The sequence below is a fragment of the Cucumis melo genome, chromosome 9 (assembly GCF_025177605.1).
Source record: "Cucumis melo cultivar AY chromosome 9, USDA_Cmelo_AY_1.0, whole genome shotgun sequence".
In the NCBI taxonomy this organism is placed as follows: domain Eukaryota; kingdom Viridiplantae; phylum Streptophyta; class Magnoliopsida; order Cucurbitales; family Cucurbitaceae; genus Cucumis; species Cucumis melo.
The window spans coordinates 21537370-21557333 of NC_066865.1; the positions used below are offsets into that span (position 1 = coordinate 21537370).

The 19964-nt window shown below is 34.7% G+C and overlaps 2 protein-coding genes and 1 non-coding gene across 4 annotated transcripts; all 3 read left to right on the forward strand.

Annotated features, from left to right (window-relative positions):
* Positions 1–1110: 1110 nt before the first annotated feature.
* Positions 1111–7695, forward strand: LOC103504674 (general transcription factor IIH subunit 2). 2 transcript variants are annotated; one of them, XM_008469072.3, is made up of 5 exons: positions 1111–1355; positions 4356–4926; positions 5448–5909; positions 6140–6515; positions 7065–7695. In XM_008469072.3, exons 2-5 carry the CDS (start codon positions 4645–4647, stop codon positions 7214–7216), a joined length of 1272 nt encoding a protein of 423 aa, XP_008467294.1. In that variant the 5' UTR covers positions 1111–1355; positions 4356–4644; the 3' UTR covers positions 7217–7695. The 2 variants fall into 2 exon arrangements, with proteins under 2 accessions (XP_008467294.1, XP_050945729.1); XM_051089772.1 differs by having other exon boundaries at positions 1111–1351.
* A 213-nt stretch (positions 7696–7908) lies between these two features.
* On the forward strand, positions 7909–8011 carry LOC127151076 (U6 spliceosomal RNA). Its single transcript, XR_007823815.1, has one exon. It is a non-coding gene; the product is annotated as a U6 spliceosomal RNA (small nuclear RNA).
* A 984-nt stretch (positions 8012–8995) lies between these two features.
* Positions 8996–19203, forward strand: LOC103504673 (ADP-ribosylation factor-like). Its single transcript, XM_051089773.1, has 8 exons — positions 8996–9070; positions 9189–9280; positions 10201–10291; positions 12992–13107; positions 15655–15714; positions 15792–15857; positions 18694–18895; positions 18986–19203. The coding sequence occupies exons 1-7, from the start codon at positions 9004–9006 to the stop codon at positions 18880–18882; spliced, it is 681 nt and encodes a 226-aa protein (XP_050945730.1). The 5' UTR covers positions 8996–9003; the 3' UTR covers positions 18883–18895; positions 18986–19203.
* Positions 19204–19964: the final 761 nt, after the last annotated feature.

Here is a 19964-nt window from a genome sequence, read left to right on the forward strand (position 1 = left end):
GACTTAACCTTAATTGACAAATTACATTTTCCACTCCATTCCAACATAATTTCTTTTAAACCATCCATCGTTACATTCGCTTCTAGGAGGTTGATACCCCTCTTCCTTATTTGGGTGACTTTACAACTACTAAGTGACGGATCTATAAAATATATTGACGGGGCTAAAAGAAAAATATGAAAAATAAACTAGCCCAACAGTCAGAGGAACCACTAAGCTAATGATAGATATTAATAATTAAGTAGTTTTATTTATATATATTATATAAAGACAATAAAGTTGAGAGGGGCTCAAGCCCCCTGGCCTATGCTAAATCCGTCTGTACAACCACTCAACATCCCACAATGATAGTGACGGATCTAAAAAATTTATCCACGGAGACTTTATTTCTTGGATGGAAATCAAAGGATTGTAATTTGAACTTGGGGTGGAAGGGAGACATGGAAATAGAATAACCACTAAGCTAACTACAAGTATTAAAAATTAAATATTTTTCTTTATATAAATTATATAAAGACGATAAAGTTGAGGGGGGCTCAACTTATACTAAATCAGTCGGTGATATCCCGCAATAATACAAATCGTGAACAATCTTTTTCGAATCGATCTTTACCATCATTGAGATATGGAGTTGCATTGAAGTTGAACTTTCAAAGACTAGATGTCATAATGACCAACAGACATGGGAAGACAGGGAGAAGGAATGAAAGAAGAGGAAGAGTAGTAATATATGAGTTTTTGTTTTCAAATTTCTATTAATTGTTTTCAAACATAACAAAATGAACAAAAATACTCACAAAATATAATAACATCTCAAAGTTCTATTAATGTCAACATCGATACAAATACTTTCATAGTTTTTGCAAATATCCAATTATTATAATAAATTAAATAAAAATTATTCAAAATGACAATATTTTTTAAAATACTCCATAGACAATAAAATGTTATAATCTATATACATATAATATGATCTATGGTAGATTAAAATGTAACATATATCCGATAACTATTTTAGTTTATTTTGTTATTTGAAAAAACCTCAGTGTTTTATGTGTGAATTTTTTAAAAGGTAATAATAATATAAAAATAAAGAACAAAGAACAAAAAGAAAAACCACTCATACGCTACTCCTTCAAGGTTTTCTTCCCAGAACACTCTCTTCATCTCTTCAATTTCACCGTTTTTCTCTATCTAAAAAGTAAACGAATCAAACAAACTTCAAACTGTTTTTCTCTTCATTCTTTCGTACTTAGACTCAGAGATCGGGAGCAGTTAAATCCACAAATCGGAAGAACATGGGTCAAGCTTTTCCCGAACTCTTCGACTCATTTTTTGGCAACTCCGAGATGCGGGTATCATATATTCTTCTTTATTTTTGTTTTATAAATTATTTTCTACCATTGGATTTCATACCCTTATGTGCCCATTTGATTTTGTTCATTAAATATGCAACTTCTTGATTTATTCCCCCCTATTCCGCTGTTCAATCTGTCCCACGGTTGCATTGATATGTCTTCGTAATGCTGATTTCTTCTGATTGTAGGATTTTCTTAACTTATTGTACCCAGGTGCATTAATATGTCTTGCTAATGTTGATGTTTAATTTGAGATGGAGGTCTCAGTCGAACTCTCTGGTCAAAGTGTTACTTCGATGTTGTTCTCTGATAAGAAACTGGGGATTACATTGCAAAAGAAAACAAAATCACAGCCTAAGGGCAGGGGTAGAGGAAACTCTCTCCCAACAAAACTATACAAGAAGAGCCTCCCAATTGTTAATAATCATAAGAAGACGGTAGTTCCAAAAGAATTTAGTGTAATTTGTACCCCACCAAGAGGCTGTATGCTGCACAAGAACCCAAGAAGAATCACAAGAAGTAAACTCATCTTCAAAGATTCTACCATTCCTCTTCTTCCAAAGATGCCATAAAAGCACCCGGGAAGTGCAGCTCCAAAGGATTTTTCCTTTTCCATGAAAATTTCTACCATTTAGACTATCCATCATCTAGTCATTGACCTTCTTCGGAAGGCAACTTTTCAACCCAAAAGTATCAAGGAGATCGTTCCACCCTCTTGCAGTGAAAATGACTTTGAGATCCAGTCATTGATGTTGGTCTATGAATCAGATATACTTTACAATTTGACTTTGACAAGGAGTCAGTCTCACCAGCTATTGATTGGTTGCACATATCTTACATTATAGAGAAAATGGTCCACTTGTGTCCCAATTTTGATGGTAGGTGTTAATTTACAACCGTACTTGAATATGATTTGGTCTATTCTATGAGCTGTACAATTGCGTCCTCGAGTTCCAAGTGGTAGATGTTAATTTGTTGTTCTCTGCAAATCATGATTGATTTATAGGCATAAAATTTGACATTGCCATACAACCCAAGGAAGAGATGTTGTATTTACATTAACTAGAAAAGTTGGGGACTATTTGGTAGTTTGCTGTTCATTGTAGTTTTTATCACTCTCCCCTCGAGCAAAAAGCCTAGGTCGTTGCTCCATATAAACTTCCTTCGGAAGATCACCTTGGAGAAAAAGCATTTTTATGTCAAGTTGATATAAAGGCCAATCTTGAGATTCTGCCATAGAAAAGAATAACCTGACAAAAGTGAGTTTAGCAGCAGAAGAGAACGTATCAAGTAATCAACCCCATACGTCTAAGCATAACCTTTAGCCACAAGGCGTGCTTTTAGACGAGCTATTGATCCATCGGGATTAACCTTAATTGCGAACACCTAGTTACACCCAATAGTATTCTTTCCTGCTGGAAGAGATACTAAATCTTGAGTACCATTATCATCTAAGGCATTCACCTCTTCAATTTTTGCACTACGCCACCCAAAATGAGACAAAGCTTCATAAACGGTCTTAGGTATTGAGATAGAGTGAAGAGACTTAACAACCGAATATGAAGGAAATGATAATTGGTCATAAGATACACAAGAAGCAATAAGATAAGTGCAAGAACGTTTACCTTTTCGAAGGAAAATGAAAAGCTCATCACTCGGCCCTGGATCTGATAACAAAGAGTCTTTTGGGACATAACATTAATCTGGAGGATGTTGCCTACGAGAGTAGACTTTAGTTTTAGGTGGACAATTAGGGGTAGGCACTAGAAGAGACAGATGTGGGGAGGGAATTGGAGACGTGAGAGTATAAATAGAAAAAGGTAGTGAAAGGTTGTCCTCAAAGAAAGTAACGTCTCAAGATACAAAATATTTATTCAAACTTGGACAATAACATTTGTATCCTTTTTGAACACGGAAATAACCTAAGAAAATGCACTTCAAAGACTTGGGGTCTAACTTTGTCAAAGTAGGACAAACATCTCGAACAAAACAAGTACAATCGAATATTTTAGGTTCAATAGGAAATATTCGATATTTAATATTAAGAAAGTTTTATTAAATATTTATGTTTTGTCTGGTTTATGATCGACAATTTATAAGAACGTGCTATAAAGTTATAAGTTACTATGATATGACTATATAAAGTGAAACCCCTTATTGTATGTTGCGTATAAAGTTAGTGGCAGCTACCGTCCTACCTATAGCTATGTACACACTAGATTGTACTTTCAGGTCCGCTAGATTTGTGTGCCTAATGGCCAACTAATTTTGGTTTTAAAATAGCATGCATAGTAGTAATGACCCTAGTCAGGGACCTCAAAAATCGGATTGTTACAAGAAAGTTCTTTAGTTCATAATTGTATCAATATCTCTAACTTGCAAAGAAGGCGATATAAAACTAGGTACAGTTTAATGTTATGCTGGCTCTTTCGAATTTTGTAGTTTGTTTTTCTTGTTTTCTATCTAATTGATTATATCTTCCAGTGGTCTCGTTATTGAAGAGTAGGCAATATGTTTAAAATGATATTCTGCTTTGGAAATATTATGAAAAGTGTACCCTTTGTTCTCCCTTCTCTTGAAAGATACTGCCAAGTTGCACAAATGTGGTTTAAAATAAACTCTTGAATCATCACTTGGATTTAGCAGCTTTCATTATTTCCCTCTATGGTTGTCATTAAGTTGAAGAATGGGAGATGCATCATGCTTCCTAAACTTACGGAGAAAAGGTTATCCAGAAGTAATTTTTGTAACTGACAAAATGATGATGATTAACTATCCTGTTACAGTTAAACACTATCTTTTTTGGTTTGGCAGTATTATGGTTTTAATGGTCAATGAAGAGAATTTTTCAATATTGACATAAATTAAATTTTCAATAGTTTGTCTTTTTGTAATTTTGTTTCTCCCGGAAATCTGTTACTTTCTATCATTCTGTTGATTATCTCTTTTTTTGTTCCCTCTAAGTTGATTGGATTTATTTATCTTCACTGTTTTCAGAAGATGATGGCTTAGGGGTGGAACATTTCTTGGAACCTGGGTTTCGCAAATGCTTGTTGGGAAGAAGTAATTGAAATCCAATGAAATCAAACCCAACTGGAGGTCATTGCTGATTCCTCATCCCTCCTATTGACGAATAGGACGCCATTACCTAAATTTTTTTACCGACCTACTGTATTCCCCAAGTTGGGATTTTTGTGTGTAGAATTTGTTTTAGGTATTGGGGACTCATCAATTTGATCTTGTTTCAAAACCCAACAAGAGTAATCTTCTGAAATAGTCCTTAAATATGAACAATGGGGAAAATAGGCGATTGAATGGGGAAGCTGATGAAGAAGATGATGATGATGATGCCAATGGACTTGCTGCGTGGGAAAGGACTTATGCGGATGATAGGTCGTGGGAAGCCCTGCAAGAGGATGAGTCTGGACTCCTTTGTCCGATCGACAATAAGGCAATTTACCATGCCCAGTATCGTAGGCGCCTTCGTACCCTTTCTTCCTTAGCAACCACTGCTCGGATTCAGAAGGGTCTTATTCGCTATCTCTATATCGTCATCGACTTCTCCAAGGTATTCTTTTTTCTTCCATGACTCTATTACTACATTAGTATTTTTTTTTTTTTTTTGTGATAACTTACTACATCAGTAAATGTTTCAAGGAGGTTCTGTGCCTTGGTCTCTCATCTTCTTATTGAGAAAAGGAATTTGTTCTAATGTTGAAGTTAAATGCGTAGCATTGCTCCTGAAATATATCATAACCATCAAATTGCATTTGGTTTTTTTAGCTTACCTAAGAACTGTTATGTGATATAAATTCCTTGTCTCCCCAATTGTTTGTTCCCTGATTATGTTTCAAAGGGTTTGGAGAAGTATCTCCACAGTTATTCCATAGAGGATTGCTACTCATTTAATCCAACTACTATGTAGTGAATGAAACATGTGCTACCTTGAGTTTTTTTTTTTGAGCAAGTATGACTTATGTTCATAGAAACTGTAAATCACTGGAGATAAATAACTTTGAAAATATGGTTACGGAATGGAGGTTTTGCTTTCTCTATTTTTTTTCATTTTGCTTATTCCACCATGGGCAGGCTGCTACAGAAATGGATTTCCGACCAAGTCGAATGGCTGTTGTGGCAAAACATGTAGAGGCTTTCGTAAGGGAATTCTTTGACCAAAATCCACTCAGCCAGATTGGTTTGGTGACTATAAAAGATGGAGTTGCTCATTGCTTAACAGATCTTGGTGGAAGTCCTGAATCTCATGTTAAAGCGTTAATGGGTAAACTGGAATGCTCAGGTGATGCTTCCTTGCAGAATGGTCTGGAACTTGTCCACAGCTATCTAAATCAAATTCCATCATATGGGCATAGAGAAGTTTTAGTCTTATACTCTGCTCTTAATTCTTGTGATCCTGGGGACATCATGGAGACAGTTCAGAAATGCAAAACTTCTAAAATAAGGTGTTCAGTTATTGGTCTTACTGCAGAAATTTTTATATGCAGACATCTCTGCCAAGAAACTGGTGGCTCATACTCTGTCGCATTGGATGAGGTTAGTTCAATAGATGTGTTAATTTCCCAAAATTGAGAGAAATTGAAATGGCTATTTTTTTAGTTGATCAGCTAATTGAACCGACCATAAATGAAGCTTAACAGAGAACACAGTTATGAAACAGAAGTTCAAAGTTTAATTACTATAGCAAGATTTTATTTGATGTTTTTATATATGGAAGTTCTGTTTCCTAAATCTTAGTGGAATACTTGCCTTCGTTTTATTTACAGTCTCACTTCAAAGAGTTGCTATTGGAGCATGCACCCCCACCCCCAGCAATTGCAGACTCTGCCATGCCTAATTTAATCAAGATGGGTTTTCCACAAAGAGCAGCAGAGAGTTCCATTGCAATATGTTCATGTCACAAGGAAGCTAAAGTTGGAGGGGGCTATACTTGCCCTCGATGCAAAGCAAGGGTTTGTGAGCTTCCCACAGAGTGTCGAATTTGTGGACTGACTCTTATCTCCTCACCCCATTTGGCTAGGTCGTATCATCATCTTTTTCCAATTATACCATTTGATGAAGTCTCTGATAAAGTATTTCATGACCCACGACACCAACTTCCAAAAGTTTGCTTTGGCTGCCAAGAAAGCCTCATGAATCCTGGTAAGAACTCAATGAAACATGATATTTGAAGCTCTCAAATGAAACTTCTTTTTATGACATTTGTTGTCTTCTAATAATATAGTGCACATACCGTTATGCCCAATTCGTCAGCATTTTGTATCGTGATATCTTAGAATCAGATGATTTGAAGATTAAAAACATATTTATTGTATTTACTACTAGGAGTTTGTTAATGCCTTGCAATGTTCGACTCCTAAAGCAAAAAAATGATGTGTATAAGAGATCTTCCACGTTTCTTGTTTGTGTTTTGGTCATTCTTCAGTATTAATTATTGTAAGCACCAGTACTACAATCTGCTGAAACAAGCATAGGGAACTAAGTTGTTATCTATATAATTTGGTATCGCCTTCTCTGTTGGGTGACTTCTTTTTATTACATTGTTCATGTGTGATTTTGTTTATGGCAATGGGAGCTACTTATACTTATGACTTCCAAGTAAGAATAGATAAACATGGATGATTTGTTGTTACTTTATGATTTGCTGAATCTAACATTTTCACTCTCCATTCAATGTACTTTTCATTTTAGGCACACGTAACAGTCCAGGCATCCGTGTTTCTTGCCCAAAGTGCAAACAACACTTCTGTCTTGATTGTGATATTTATATTCACGAGAGCTTGCACAATTGTCCTGGCTGTGAGAGTTTCAGGCATCCCAAATTAGCGACTTTTGACGAATGAATGTCTACTTTTAGATGCAACAATATGGCCCTAACCGAATCCAAATAGGACGCTTCTCAGTCTATTCATTTGCGTAAAAAGCTGGAATGAGAGCTTTGTATACCACTGCTTAAAATAATGTTGAATGAATGCTGAATCCAAGGCTCACATTGTTACCGCAATCATCTTTCGTGTTTCTCAACAGCTCCTAAACCAATTTCAGACCGATCCAAAGCTTGTGGCTTTTTGACACTTGATGCCATTGTTGAAATTGGGCGGAAGATTAATTTTTCAAGATGAAAGGCTGAAAGCCAATTTCCTTCTAGGCTGCAGGATGGACGACTTTACTTGAGTGTACCCAAAATTGACCCCCCCAAATAGACATTTTTCCATTTTCATGAGATTTTGTAAAAACTTGATATTAATTATTATCCGATTCAGGGTGTATTTGACATTCACATTCTTTTAGTTAAGTTATTAAAGAAGCGCGTGCCAGAAAACTTCAGTGTTTACTATTGACAATAAACATTCACATGTATCAATGTTGTAAATATTAGCCAATATGGTTATAGTGATCGTTATGGACAGGGGATTTTCTTGAGAAAATGGAAGAAATAGGTAATAGGGCATTCCTTTACTAATGCCTTTGACATGTACAAAAACTACCGTACCTAATGGAACTCTAGGAGGTCAGGCCAACTAAATGTTAGAATGTCCATTCGGGGACATTCGATCAAATTGGAACGATACAAAGACCATTTGCTTGGCTTTTATGCAAAGATGACACTAACAAATCAAGAGAAAAAAAAAACTAAACCTTAATTTTCTTCTATGGTAGATAAGGTAAGATAAAAAATAACTAGCCATATTCCTTTGGGTAGTTTTATTCCATGACAAACCGCTTGGATATGAGTATGAAATGAATTTTCATCGACCTTTTTATATTTCTATTGTTTCCACGTTAACATAAAAGACAATCAAAATTTTCAGATCATTTATAGACTATTTCAAAGACTAGATGCCTGAATGACTAACAAATATGGGAAGAAAGGGAGATGAAAAGAAGAGGAAGAGTAGGAATATGCAAGTCCTTAAAGAAAAACTACTCAAACTTGCTAGAAGAAAGAAACGATTACCTTATTTCTTATTCACATATGTAATCTATATTCAAACGAACATTTTCTTACGTAACGAAAAGAACTAAAACTTTTTACAAAACAATATAATATTTATATTGTTTATTTTGACCATTAAATAATACTTACATAAACGTAGCAAAATCTTAAGATTCTATTAATGTCACACCGATATAGATACTCCTATAGAAATCTATCAATGATAAATTTTACAAATATTTTCAATAATTACTTCATTGAAATGATTTCTCTTGATGACAAAATCTAAATAATAATTATCAAGGACATTTTAAAAAATAGCTAAATATCGAGTCTATTTACAAAATAAGTAAAATCCATCTAACTCTCTACGACTTATTTGTTTGTTGTATTTTATAAATAGTTTTAATATTTTGCTACTTATAACAAAACTTTTAATTATTACGATAAATTATTTAAAATTACAAACTTTTTGAAAATACTTATTTACGATAAATAATTATAAACGAAGATAAAGTATTATTTGTATCTATCACAAAATAAACTAAACTACGCAAATCTATATACTATAGTATGTGATCTACATGAAAGACTATTTTGGTTAATTTTTGAATATTTAAAAATAAGTAAGATGGGTGATGCAACATACAAAGTTTTATGTGAAACATTTTAATAATAATAATAATAATCATAATGAAAACAAAGAACAAAGAACAAAAAAGAAAAGAAAAAACCATTCATACGCTACTCTTTCTTCAAGGTTTCTTCCCAGAACATTCTCTTCCACCTCTTCAATTTCACCTTTTTTTCTCTATCTAAAAAGTAAACGAATCAAACAAACTTCAAACCGTTTTCCTCTTCATCGTTTCTTACTTTAGATCGGGAGCAGTTTAAACCCACAAATCGGAAGAACATGGGTCAAGCTTTTCGCAAACTCTTCGACTCATTTTTCGGCAACTCTGAGATGCGGGTATCATATACTTTTCTTTATTTTTGTTTTGTAAATTAGGATTTCATACCCTTATGTGCCCATTTGATTTTGTTCATTAGAAATGCAACTTCTTGATTTCTTCCCCCCTATTCCGCTGTTCAATCTGTCCCACGGTTGGCTTAGAATTGTAGTCGGTTGATTTACTTTATGTTTAGCGGTACTATGGCCAGAAAACTGAGTATTAGCGGGATTGGGAACTGCATGGAGTTTTGGTTTCATCTGGCTAATACTAGTTCTGGGTAATTGAGCTTTCTTCTGATTGTAGGATTTTCTTTTCTTATTGTACCCAGTTGCATTAACATGTCTTGGTAATGTTGATGTTTAATTTGAGATGGAGGTCTCAGTCGAACTTTTTGGTCAAAGTGTTACTTCGATGTTGTTAATTTGTACCCCACCAAGAGGCTGAATGCTGCACAAGAACCCAAAAAAAATCACAAGTAAACTTATCTTTAAAGGTTCTACCATTCCTCTTCTTCCAAAGATGCCATAAAAGCACTCGGGAAGTGCAGCTCCAAAGGATTTTTCCTTTTCCATAAAAGCACGCGGGAACTTGCAATTGAACCAAATTAGACATCACTATGGGATCTTGTTCAGCTATAGTTAGTAACAACTTCACCAAGTCACACCAAACTAAATGAGTAGCCACACCAGACCAATTGAGCAAAAAACAGCCACAAAACTCAAGTGTATGCGCTTCTTAGGACTGTGAGAGAGAACACCAAAGAGATGCTTTGAGATGATTTTGTGATGTTCGTAGAAGGTCTGGGGGATTTACTTTGTTCACTTGAGTGCGACCTCATGGATTATATTTCCATATGCCTTTTAGATTTTCTATCATTGTTTATCTTATTTGTTACAAATTATCACATAGTTTACTCCTTTTCATTGAGGTGGTTTAGGTTGTCATGCTTGGCTTGGATGCGGCTGGCAAGACAACTATATTGTACAAGCTGCACATTGGGGAAGTCTTATCTACGGTTCCTACAATTGGTAGGTTCTTCACAATTAAACAACAAATCTGAATATAGGGATTATAGTAATTTTTTGATTGAGTTTTATTTAATATCTCTATTTTATGGTGACATAACTTCTGTGCTGGCCAATTATTTCTTCTCTGAATCAAGGATCAGTAGGGTGTTTTTGTGACAATGCCAGATGATAAGGTGGGTTGGGTTAAGCCACTTGGACTTGGCAGTCAATCGTGGTGAGCACCTCCAGTGATGTGCTCACCTTAGTGGGATTCTGATGTTCTATTTCCTTTTAATTTAGGGGGAAAAAAGAAGTAATGTTTATGGCATTTTTGCACACTTGACTAATAATTCATTTCTAACTCATGAGCCTTTGAAAATAAAAGAGGGCGTTCAAGTAATTACCCAATAAAATATCTTTAAGTTAATTCCTAATTTATGCCTACCACCTCCGTTTTCACTCCTTGTATTTATCACCAAAGTTTTGTAACAAACTTCTTGGCTAATTACTAAAATACCCTTAGTACCTACTTATATCCCCATTTCTTTCCTAATAGCATTCCTATCCATTTGTAACCTCTAAAGAAATTAACTTATTGCCTTAGAGCACACCTCGTGGCTTTATATCCTTCATTCTGAGTTTCTATGTTCTTCGATGATCTGAAACCATGGGCTTTTAACCTTTTTATTTATGAGAAAGAAAGAGATGAATTTGAAAAAGCGAAAGATATATATTTAATAAAGGGAATTGAAATCATAGAGAGACTGACTCTTACGATAGGGGTAGATGGTCTCTTCTCTCCAATCCCCTCCCCTTAGCTCCAACCACCATGCCTCTCAATTCCTTCCCTGCCATGGAACCATTCCACCTGTTCACCTCCCATTGATCATAATGTCTTATTTGAAGCTTGGAGCTTAGTTTTTTTTTCCTTTTGTAAGTCCTTAAGTATCGTGGCTTCATGTTTTCAGATAGTTCTAGCTGAAAGTAATATGCAAATTTTCAAAAGATAAATGAGAATGCTTTGGAGGTTTGGGATGCTATTTTTCTCGGAGCACCCTTTAGATGGGCTTCTGTAACCATAATTCTCTTCTTCTGTTGTAGTGATATATACCAAATGAGAGAATTTTATTAATGATCAAAAGTTATCCATACCAGAAGTCAAATGCTTTATTTATAGAGAACTGAAAAGCAAACTAATCATATACCTAATTAATAAAAGAAACTAATCCAAATCCTAATAAACCAAAGAAACTAATCCTAATCCTAATAAATCAAAGAAACTAATCATAATCCTAACAAACCAATGAAACTAATCCCAATCCTAATCAATTAAGGATTTGATCATAATACCCTAATCCTACTACAGCACGTAGAGATCGAAACGTTTACTTCTTTGATGTGAAGCCCTCAACCCCAACCATCCTATATAGTCAAAACTCGCAATCTTGGAATGAGCCATTTGGACTATATAATACATCAATACTCATCACTCTAACCAAATTGATGTTAGATGGAACGAAGACAGCAGTCTTCTTGGATTTTTATATATGCTTCTATATGTTGTTTTAAAGCTTGAAGGCCGGGAGCACATTGAATGAAACTCCCACAAGCATCCTCTAACACAAGTCCCGAAGCTTCATACATGCTGAGGGAGATTCTTAAAACTAGCCAACCTCATTAAGAAGGAAAAACACCAACTCTGCCCAGTTCTTGTCTGGAAGAAAAAAGGTTTATGATGAACCATTCTTGTGTGTAGTTTTTTTTTGAAAAGTTTCTCATATTTCCTTGCTGTCGGTGTTTGTTTCTTTGTGCTCTTTTCATTCATCACTGAAAAATTGCTCATATATTTTACAATATCTGAAGTCGCTTACATCTCATTCAAAACAAAAGACCCATCTAGCATTTGTTTCAAAATAAAAAAATTATGAATTTTTTTGAAAAGAACATGCCACGATACTTAACTTATTAGAGACCTAGGCTTTCTTTCCTTTCCACATTATGAATACGATGAGGGCGCTAAGGGGGTGTCAATCTAGTTGAAATGTTTAGGTGTGTCTGCTGATTCGTCTCTCTCTTTCTTTGCTCATTGTATAGCGCTCTTGTATTATGAGCTTTTGTCTCTCTATTTTTAAACATTAATAAAATTGAGACTTGTTTCCTAAAAAAAAAAAGAAAAGGAGACCTAAGCTTTCTTCCATGAACATCACTTGTCTTAAAAAGATTATTGTACTTTTTTCTCCTTAAACCCCACAACAGGGCTTTCATTGTGTTGATCATGTGCTTGTGACAACACATCTGGGGGGGGGGGGGTAACTCCTGGATTTTTTATGGTTAGCAATTGGGGGTTCAATCAAGTTTATGACTTGATTTCTGTTGTTCTTTCATTCTTGTAACTGAAAGTGCTACTTCTATGAAATAATCTCAATTTCTTTTGCTGTGGTGAGTACTAAACCATTCAGAAAGGACAGAGAGGAGGGATAAGGGAAAAGGGCTGAAGCGAGGAAAGAATAGTACATAAGACCTCATATACCTCAGTGGTAACATTGTCATCTGATTTTTTATGTAGGATTTTCTGGCCTTTCTTGTGTTACTAATTGTTTCATTTTATTACCTGGCACTAGTAATTTTTCTTATGCCATTCATAGACGTTTGGTACTTGGATAACCTGATAGATCTATTCTGTTAATGTGGCAGTAAATTGATTTGTTAATTTCCCTGCAGGTTTCAATGTGGAGAAAGTCCAGTATAAAAATGTCGTGTTCACTGTTTGGGATGTTGGAGGACAAGAGAAATTGAGGCCGTTGTGGAGGCACTACTTCAATAACACAGATGGGCTGGTAATGAATGTGTTGGAATTTCTACTATTTTCAAATATTGGTGTTTAAATTTTAATGGTCACCTATTGGCTCTTATTGTCCATATGCTTTTTGCCATGTTTGTAATTTCTTCTGTATAAGCAAGTCCTAAATTGCTTTTCTTAACATATCAATATATTTTTATCCTCCCAAAATTAAGATGGTATCAAAGTAGGAGGGTTTCTTTTATTTATTTATATATATATCAATGAGTGTCCGAACCAGCTTACGTACAGGTATCAAAGTAGGATGTTATGTGTTCAAATTCTAATGACATTTTCTCCCCAACTAATATTGATTATACACATGGATGACCTTTTAAAAATTTTCAAATCCAGAAATGAGAGGGAATGTTGAAGTAGTGATGTAAGTTTAAATTTACCATAAGTAATCAACTCGTGCTTTTGGGTTCCATGGTGGTTTAACGTGGTATGAGAACAATAAACCTAGATCCATACAAAACCCTAGCTAGCACTTGTACTAATTGTCTTCAGAACCCTAGTCGCTGTCTCTAAATGGAATAACATATTTTATTGATTTGCTAATGAGTTTTAGAAAGCATAAGGTATTTTTCATCAGTACGCTTGTTGGGATACTCCTCTACTGAACGGAAATTCTCCATGCATGTTCCCAAGTATTTAAGGAGCCGAGCAACCCCCACAGTGGTCTACTTAATAAATAGGATGACTAATAAGATCTTGAAATTTAAATCTCCCATTGAATTTGCAGCGCAGAGCAGTTCTAATAGCTTCTCTAGTTCGCAGCGCAACTCTGGTAAAATCTGTGGACGAGAGAAGTTTGTCTATGGTCTTTAAACAGTTTTCATGAGCTTGGTTTGAGCATTTGGAAAAAGTTTGGTCTAGCTATAGATTTATTCAAAGAGTAAATTGTTGATGTTCTGACTAAAGGATTTCCAAAGAAGCAATTTGACAAATTAATTGATAAGCTGGCTATGGAAGACATCTTTAGACTAGCTTAGTATTGTTGGAATTTCTACCACTCACAAATATTTCTCTGTTATTGTCCTCACTCTTGTTTTCAATATTTATAATCATTCTCTCTCCTATGTAAGAGCACCTAAATTTCATCTTTTAATATGTGAACATATTTTTATCCTCCCAAATTAAAAGCTAAGAACTAGTACGTGATGTCATTGAGTTATTGTAATTTGGCCTTTCATTCTTCAGGTTTCTTTTTAACATTCAATTTGATTTTAGACTGCAAGATCAAGATGTCCTTCCGTGTTATTTAACCTAGTGGTAGTATTGAAAGATCTGAGTTCACACCAGTAGTAAAAGGTTTCATCAAGACATATGAGTTTGATCATTAGGAAACATTTTCCGCACTCTACTTGAGTTTTTTTTTTCTTTTTTGTCTCTAGTAGTTTACTAACTTGATTTGAATACCTTTCTCAATGGCAATCTTGACGAGAGGTTTTTATGAGCTTACGTCTACTTTTCGAAAAAGAACTCATAATTTGTCAAATCTACAAACTAGAGAAGTCTGTCTATGGTCTTATACAGTCTTCAACAGTTTGGCTTGAGCATTTTGGAAAAGTTTGTTCACCTTTGGATATCTTCGGAATAAAGTAGATCATACCAAAAGGCAACTTTGCCGAGGTAATCAGTTGGTTCTTATGATTTCCTCTTTTCCCTGTTGCCTAAATGAATTCTGGCCATATTTGGAGTAAATTAGGTGGGCATGCTATCTATGGTCAAACCTTTTGTGTCCAACATTGGCCCAAATCATATTAGTATGGTCTTATTGAGGTTTCTCTTTTTAGAAAATAAAAGATCATACTATATTTTACAAACTTTCTAAGGATAATAAAATTTCAATTTTAGTTATTTATGTAAATGTTATTATTCTGACCATTGATGATGAGGAAGATAGTTGATCTTAGAACAAAATATGTCATCGACCTACTTGATAAAACATGATTATTTGGCACTTGGCTGCAAGGTTGCAGAAACTCCTATTGAACCTTATATGAAATTTACAATTAACAAAAGCAAAGGAAATGAAGGACTTGAAACGATACTAGAGACTTATTGGAAAATTAATTTATCTGTCACATGTGCTGTAAGCATGGCAAGTCGATTTATGGATCCACCTAGACCAACTCATTTTGAAGATGCCAATAGAATTTTGAGGTATTTAAAAGAGACTCTAGGAAAGATATTTCATTAAAGACATTATCACTTCCAAGTAGAAGTTTATGGCGATTCAGATTGGGCAGAAGATAAAATATTTAACTTGGGTAGTTGTTCCTTTGTTGGAGAAAACTACTACGGGTTGTCAGCAGAGTTATTGTAATTGGGCTTTCTATTCTTCAGGTTTCTGTTTATCATTCAATTTGGTTTTAGTCTGTAAAATATCATTCTGGAGTTAGTAACTTCCTTTCTTGTTCCTAGAAGCCCATCATGGCTGTCTTTTTCTTATAAAAATTATGGTAAGGCAACCTTACATTCTCGCCTAATATTCATCTAACAGAAACAAGTCCTTGTACTGATAGCTTTGTTCATGCAGATTTATGTGGTGGACTCCTTGGACCGAGAGAGAATTGGAAAGGCAAAAACAGAATTTCAGGTTATAGCCCAAGGCGCATTGTGCATTTAAGTATGGGGGTGTACCCTTTGTGTGCTGATTTGTAATATTTCTTTCAGGCCATCATTAACGATCCATTTATGCTGAACAGTGTCATATTGGTCTTTGCGAATAAGCAGGATATGGTACGTAAATTTCATCTTCTTATGGTACATACTGCGGAAACAATTAATATTTTATATCCACAATTGTATCTTATGTTTGGGATTAGGAAGACAAAAGATCAAACTTTCACACACTCGCACTAAAGTGCAAAGTAATTGGTGCTTATGCGGTAAAGGTCTGAGCTAGTGGTAATATACCTCTTTTCTTTGAAACACTTTTTGTCACATAGAAACAAAGGTTAGTTTCTAACAAGCCCAAGATGCGAAAAGGGCCTGTAACTGACGTGAATAGTGGATAAGAGTATTGAATTCTGAGATTTAATATTCATTTGGACAGCTGGTTTTGTTTTAGAATAATGGATGCTTTTAGGTTTTGTTTTAGAATAATGGATGCTTTTAGGTTTTGTTTTGAATGTATTTTAGTCAAAGAAAAATAGCAGATTTGTTATCCTACTTGTAGAGGACGAGGAATTGGGAAAATTATCTAGATTGATGGTGATGAAGGGCATAGGTAGATTATGCGATCTGGAGATTGCCTCTGGCCCCTCAAGTTTGTGTCTGATTGTCCTTGTGTTATCCCAATCTCAGAAAACAAATTGTGAATGGTAGGGTCGTAATTTGAATATAGAAGCATTATTTTCTGAAAATTTTTATTTTTTATTAGCAATAATTATATATTTTTTGAAACGGAGACAAGAATTCAATGTATAAAAGAATTATACAATGAGTGTAATAAAGAAGTCTTAGCAAGCAAAAGAAAAACGAGGGGATCATAAGGTGAACCCGGACATTTCAACTAGGTTGACACCTCCATAGCACAACTAGCCTATTACAACAATGAGAACGAAGACCAATAATTATGGACAACTAGATAATGGTTAAACCCAGTTCTTGAAGCCATAAGACACCAGCCTAGAATCTACGAAAAGTAGGGTGAATAACGAAAGGTGAAGTTGATATTGGGCCATCGTCAATTGTAAACTTATATAAAAATCAGATAGCTTATGAATTAAAATGGTCCCACTTTGTTCCATGTTCTCTTTTCGTTTTGCTCTCTGTACAAACTTTGTGTACTTTGAGCTTATTATTATAAAAATAAATGGTCCCCCTTTGGAAGCTTTAATTTTTTGCTTGGTTGGTTAATCCTAAGAAGATTCAGGGTCTGTTTGACAGACCTTCTCATTGAAACTTTTTTTCAGAAAAACGTTTCCAATAAAAATGTTGCATTTATTCAAAATTATTTTAAATGACAAATTTGTTTGGTTGCACTCTAAATATGTTTTTATTTCTGACCACATTGAAGATTTTTGGTTAATCACTTCAAAGTCATTTTTAGATAATCCATCTCTCGTGTTTCTTTTTTTTATTATTTTTTTTGAATTAGGGAAAACTATTTTAAATGACAAAACTTTTAAGCAAAATATCACAATCTATCTGTGATAGAAATAATAGTCTATCATAGTCTATCACAGTATATCGTAGATGTGATAGCCATGATATTTTGCTATATTTTGTAAATATTTTTATTCAGTTTACTGCGGTTGAAAATAACCCTTAAATTACTCCATTTTTCATTTACATAATATCTAAAGTTTTCAAAGGTGCTTATAAAAAATCGATTTTATTTAAACAAACAGTTTTTTCCAGTTCTTCCAAACACACAATCACTATCACTGTCACAGTGATTTTGACCTGGTTGTGTCTTCTATAGCCTTGTGGCCTCAATGTTTTGCTTTGTGTATATGTGCGTTAGAGGATGTTTTGTGTATATGTTAGTTAGAGGATCCCGAATTGGCTTATTTACCATGGAGGTCAGTTTGTGGTTTTCATTTGAAATTGAGTTTCTGAGAAATTTCGTGGATTTGGCTCAGACAGGATTTTTCATTTAAGGTTGGAGTATGTGATTTTTTCCAACTTCCAGGATAAGAGAAAGGTTCTCTGGTGAGTTGCCATGCTGGTTATTTTGGGGAACATTTTGCTTCAGAGAAACACGAAAACCCTCATGAGGGTTTTTGAAATTGAGTTTCGGGAGGGTTCTTGAGTGAAGTTTGGGCCTTAACCCATTTATTTATTTATTATTTATTTATTTTACCCATTTAAATGCGCCTATTTTGGATTTTTATAACCAAAGAGTTCATATAATACTCCCCAGCAAACGGAAACAAAACTTCCATTGATATAAGGGACCGCTACTCCAAAATACTTGATCGCCAAATAGAGACAAACATAACTAATGAAGAACACATGCCATAGAGAAGAAATTCTTCAAGTATGAAGCACAACAAACTTATAGAGAGAGTCCGGTAAGAAACTAAGAGACGAACCAAACCTAAGATACACAGACATCATACGAAAAAACTAAGAATCTGCTGCAAAAGGTCAAAAACCTCTACAAAAGCCATTGTGAGAGGTAAATGAAACCCTGAGGCAAACCTTCATGGGTTGACCTGAGGTAAAAAAGGAGATGAAATCTTAATAAATGGCTAAGAGCTCATGGATTCAATCCATGGTGACCACTTGCCTAGGAATTAATTTTCTTTGAGTTTTTTTTTAACACCAAAATGTTAATAGGGTCAAGCGGGTTATCTCGTGAGATTTGTCGAGGTGCGTGTAAGTTGGTCTGGATATTAAAAAAAGAAAATGAGACTTTAAAAATCTCTAACACCTCGGAGCATCTATGCAGACATGAACGAAGCCTGGAGCCTGTTATTGTTGTATTTTTTTCCCGCTATTTCTTGCAACAGGCTTTTCCTTTTGTCCAAGTTTGGTTTCTCATGCAATAGTAATAGTATCAATAATGAATTTGATATTTTCATAGATCATACTAATCCAAGTTTGAATGATTCTGGTGATCCAGAAAGGAGCCATGACGCCAATGGAAGTATGTCAAGGACTTGGTCTATTTGATCTCAAACACAGAAAATGGCATATACAAGGAACGTGTGCTCTCAGAGGAGATGGACTTTACGAGGGTTTAGACTGGTTAGCTGGAACTCTCAAGGAGATGAGAGCTGCTGGATATTCTTCAGTAGGAACATCATTTTAAAGAGATACAAAAGGTTTCATTCTAGTTTTCCTTGATCTTCCTTTTTACCATTTCAGCCTGTCAAGCTTGTTTTTTTAGATTTGTTTTGTGTTGTGTTGTGCAGGTCCAGGTTGGCTGGTCGAAAGCTAACTCCAGTTCACTTGCAGATCTCAAATTGTAATCAGAATGTCTTGTTTCCCTTATCAAACTTGAAATTATCAGGTGCCTACTCTTTGGCCTTGACCTTGCGAACGTTGACTGGCTAGAATGTAATATATATAAAATCCAAAGTGGAGGTCTGCCCCTAATTAATATATCTTCTTTAGAAGCTTTTGCACATAATTTTCCTCTCTTCTTCCTTCCATCTCTCTTTACATTCGTATATTATTTTGAGATGCTGAGAAAAATGTCAGATGATAGAAAAGGAGTGAGTCAACAGTTATGTTTCGACCCTTTTTCGAATTCTCGGTGTATAACCCTGGTTGGATGTGAGAGAACTATTTCCTTTTTCTTGTAGGGTTGGTTTCAGACCATTGATTTTTTTATATGATAATTGGTACCTTATGCACACAACTATGTTCGGATTGGCAAAGGATAACTCTTAGTACTACGATGTTGTGATAGTGTTGTTTGTGCCTCCTGTAACTGAGTTTTTGTTTCTTTCGGTTTTGAGAGCGGTTTTTGAAAAACATGTTTCCATTTTTAAAAGCACGTGGATGTTCTAGTTATACATTTTGGTCCAACCTTGCGTGTTTGGATTCAATTTCCCTCAAAGTCTAATATATACTATATATAAAGTACAGCCACACTCTATCAAAAAGGGTCACTGCAGGATTATCTTTAACTTCTAATTTTTCTAATTGAAACCAACATCACTAACGGTCATATAGTAATAATAATGAGAATAAGAAAAAGTACACAAACCGCATAACTTCGAAGTTAGTTACAACTTACAACCACATGTACTTTTAACTTAATCAATTCTCTCTCTCTACTTGTAGTATTAAATTTTCATTCATATGCCTATATCTTTAAATTTAATCGATATTTTTATGTGTTCATGAGTTCAATATCGATATGAATGGAAAATCGATATCTCCATT

Bases quoted from the DNA above. Each gene is read 5' to 3' on its own strand.
- LOC103504674 (XM_008469072.3), top strand. From the start codon at position 4,645: ATGAACAATGGGGAAAATAGGCGATTGAATGGGGAAGCTGATGAAGAA. The intron at 4,927-5,447 runs GTATTCTTTTTT...CACCATGGGCAG, and splicing joins TCGTCATCGACTTCTCCAAG to GCTGCTACAGAAATGGATTT. The intron at 5,910-6,139 runs GTTAGTTCAATA...TTTTATTTACAG, and splicing joins ACTCTGTCGCATTGGATGAG to TCTCACTTCAAAGAGTTGCT.
- LOC103504673 (XM_051089773.1), top strand. From the start codon at position 9,004: ATGAAAACAAAGAACAAAGAACAAAAAAGAAAAGAAAAAACCATTCAT. The intron at 9,071-9,188 runs GTTTCTTCCCAG...TTCTTACTTTAG, and splicing joins TACGCTACTCTTTCTTCAAG to ATCGGGAGCAGTTTAAACCC. The intron at 9,281-10,200 runs GTATCATATACT...GAGGTGGTTTAG, and splicing joins TCGGCAACTCTGAGATGCGG to GTTGTCATGCTTGGCTTGGA.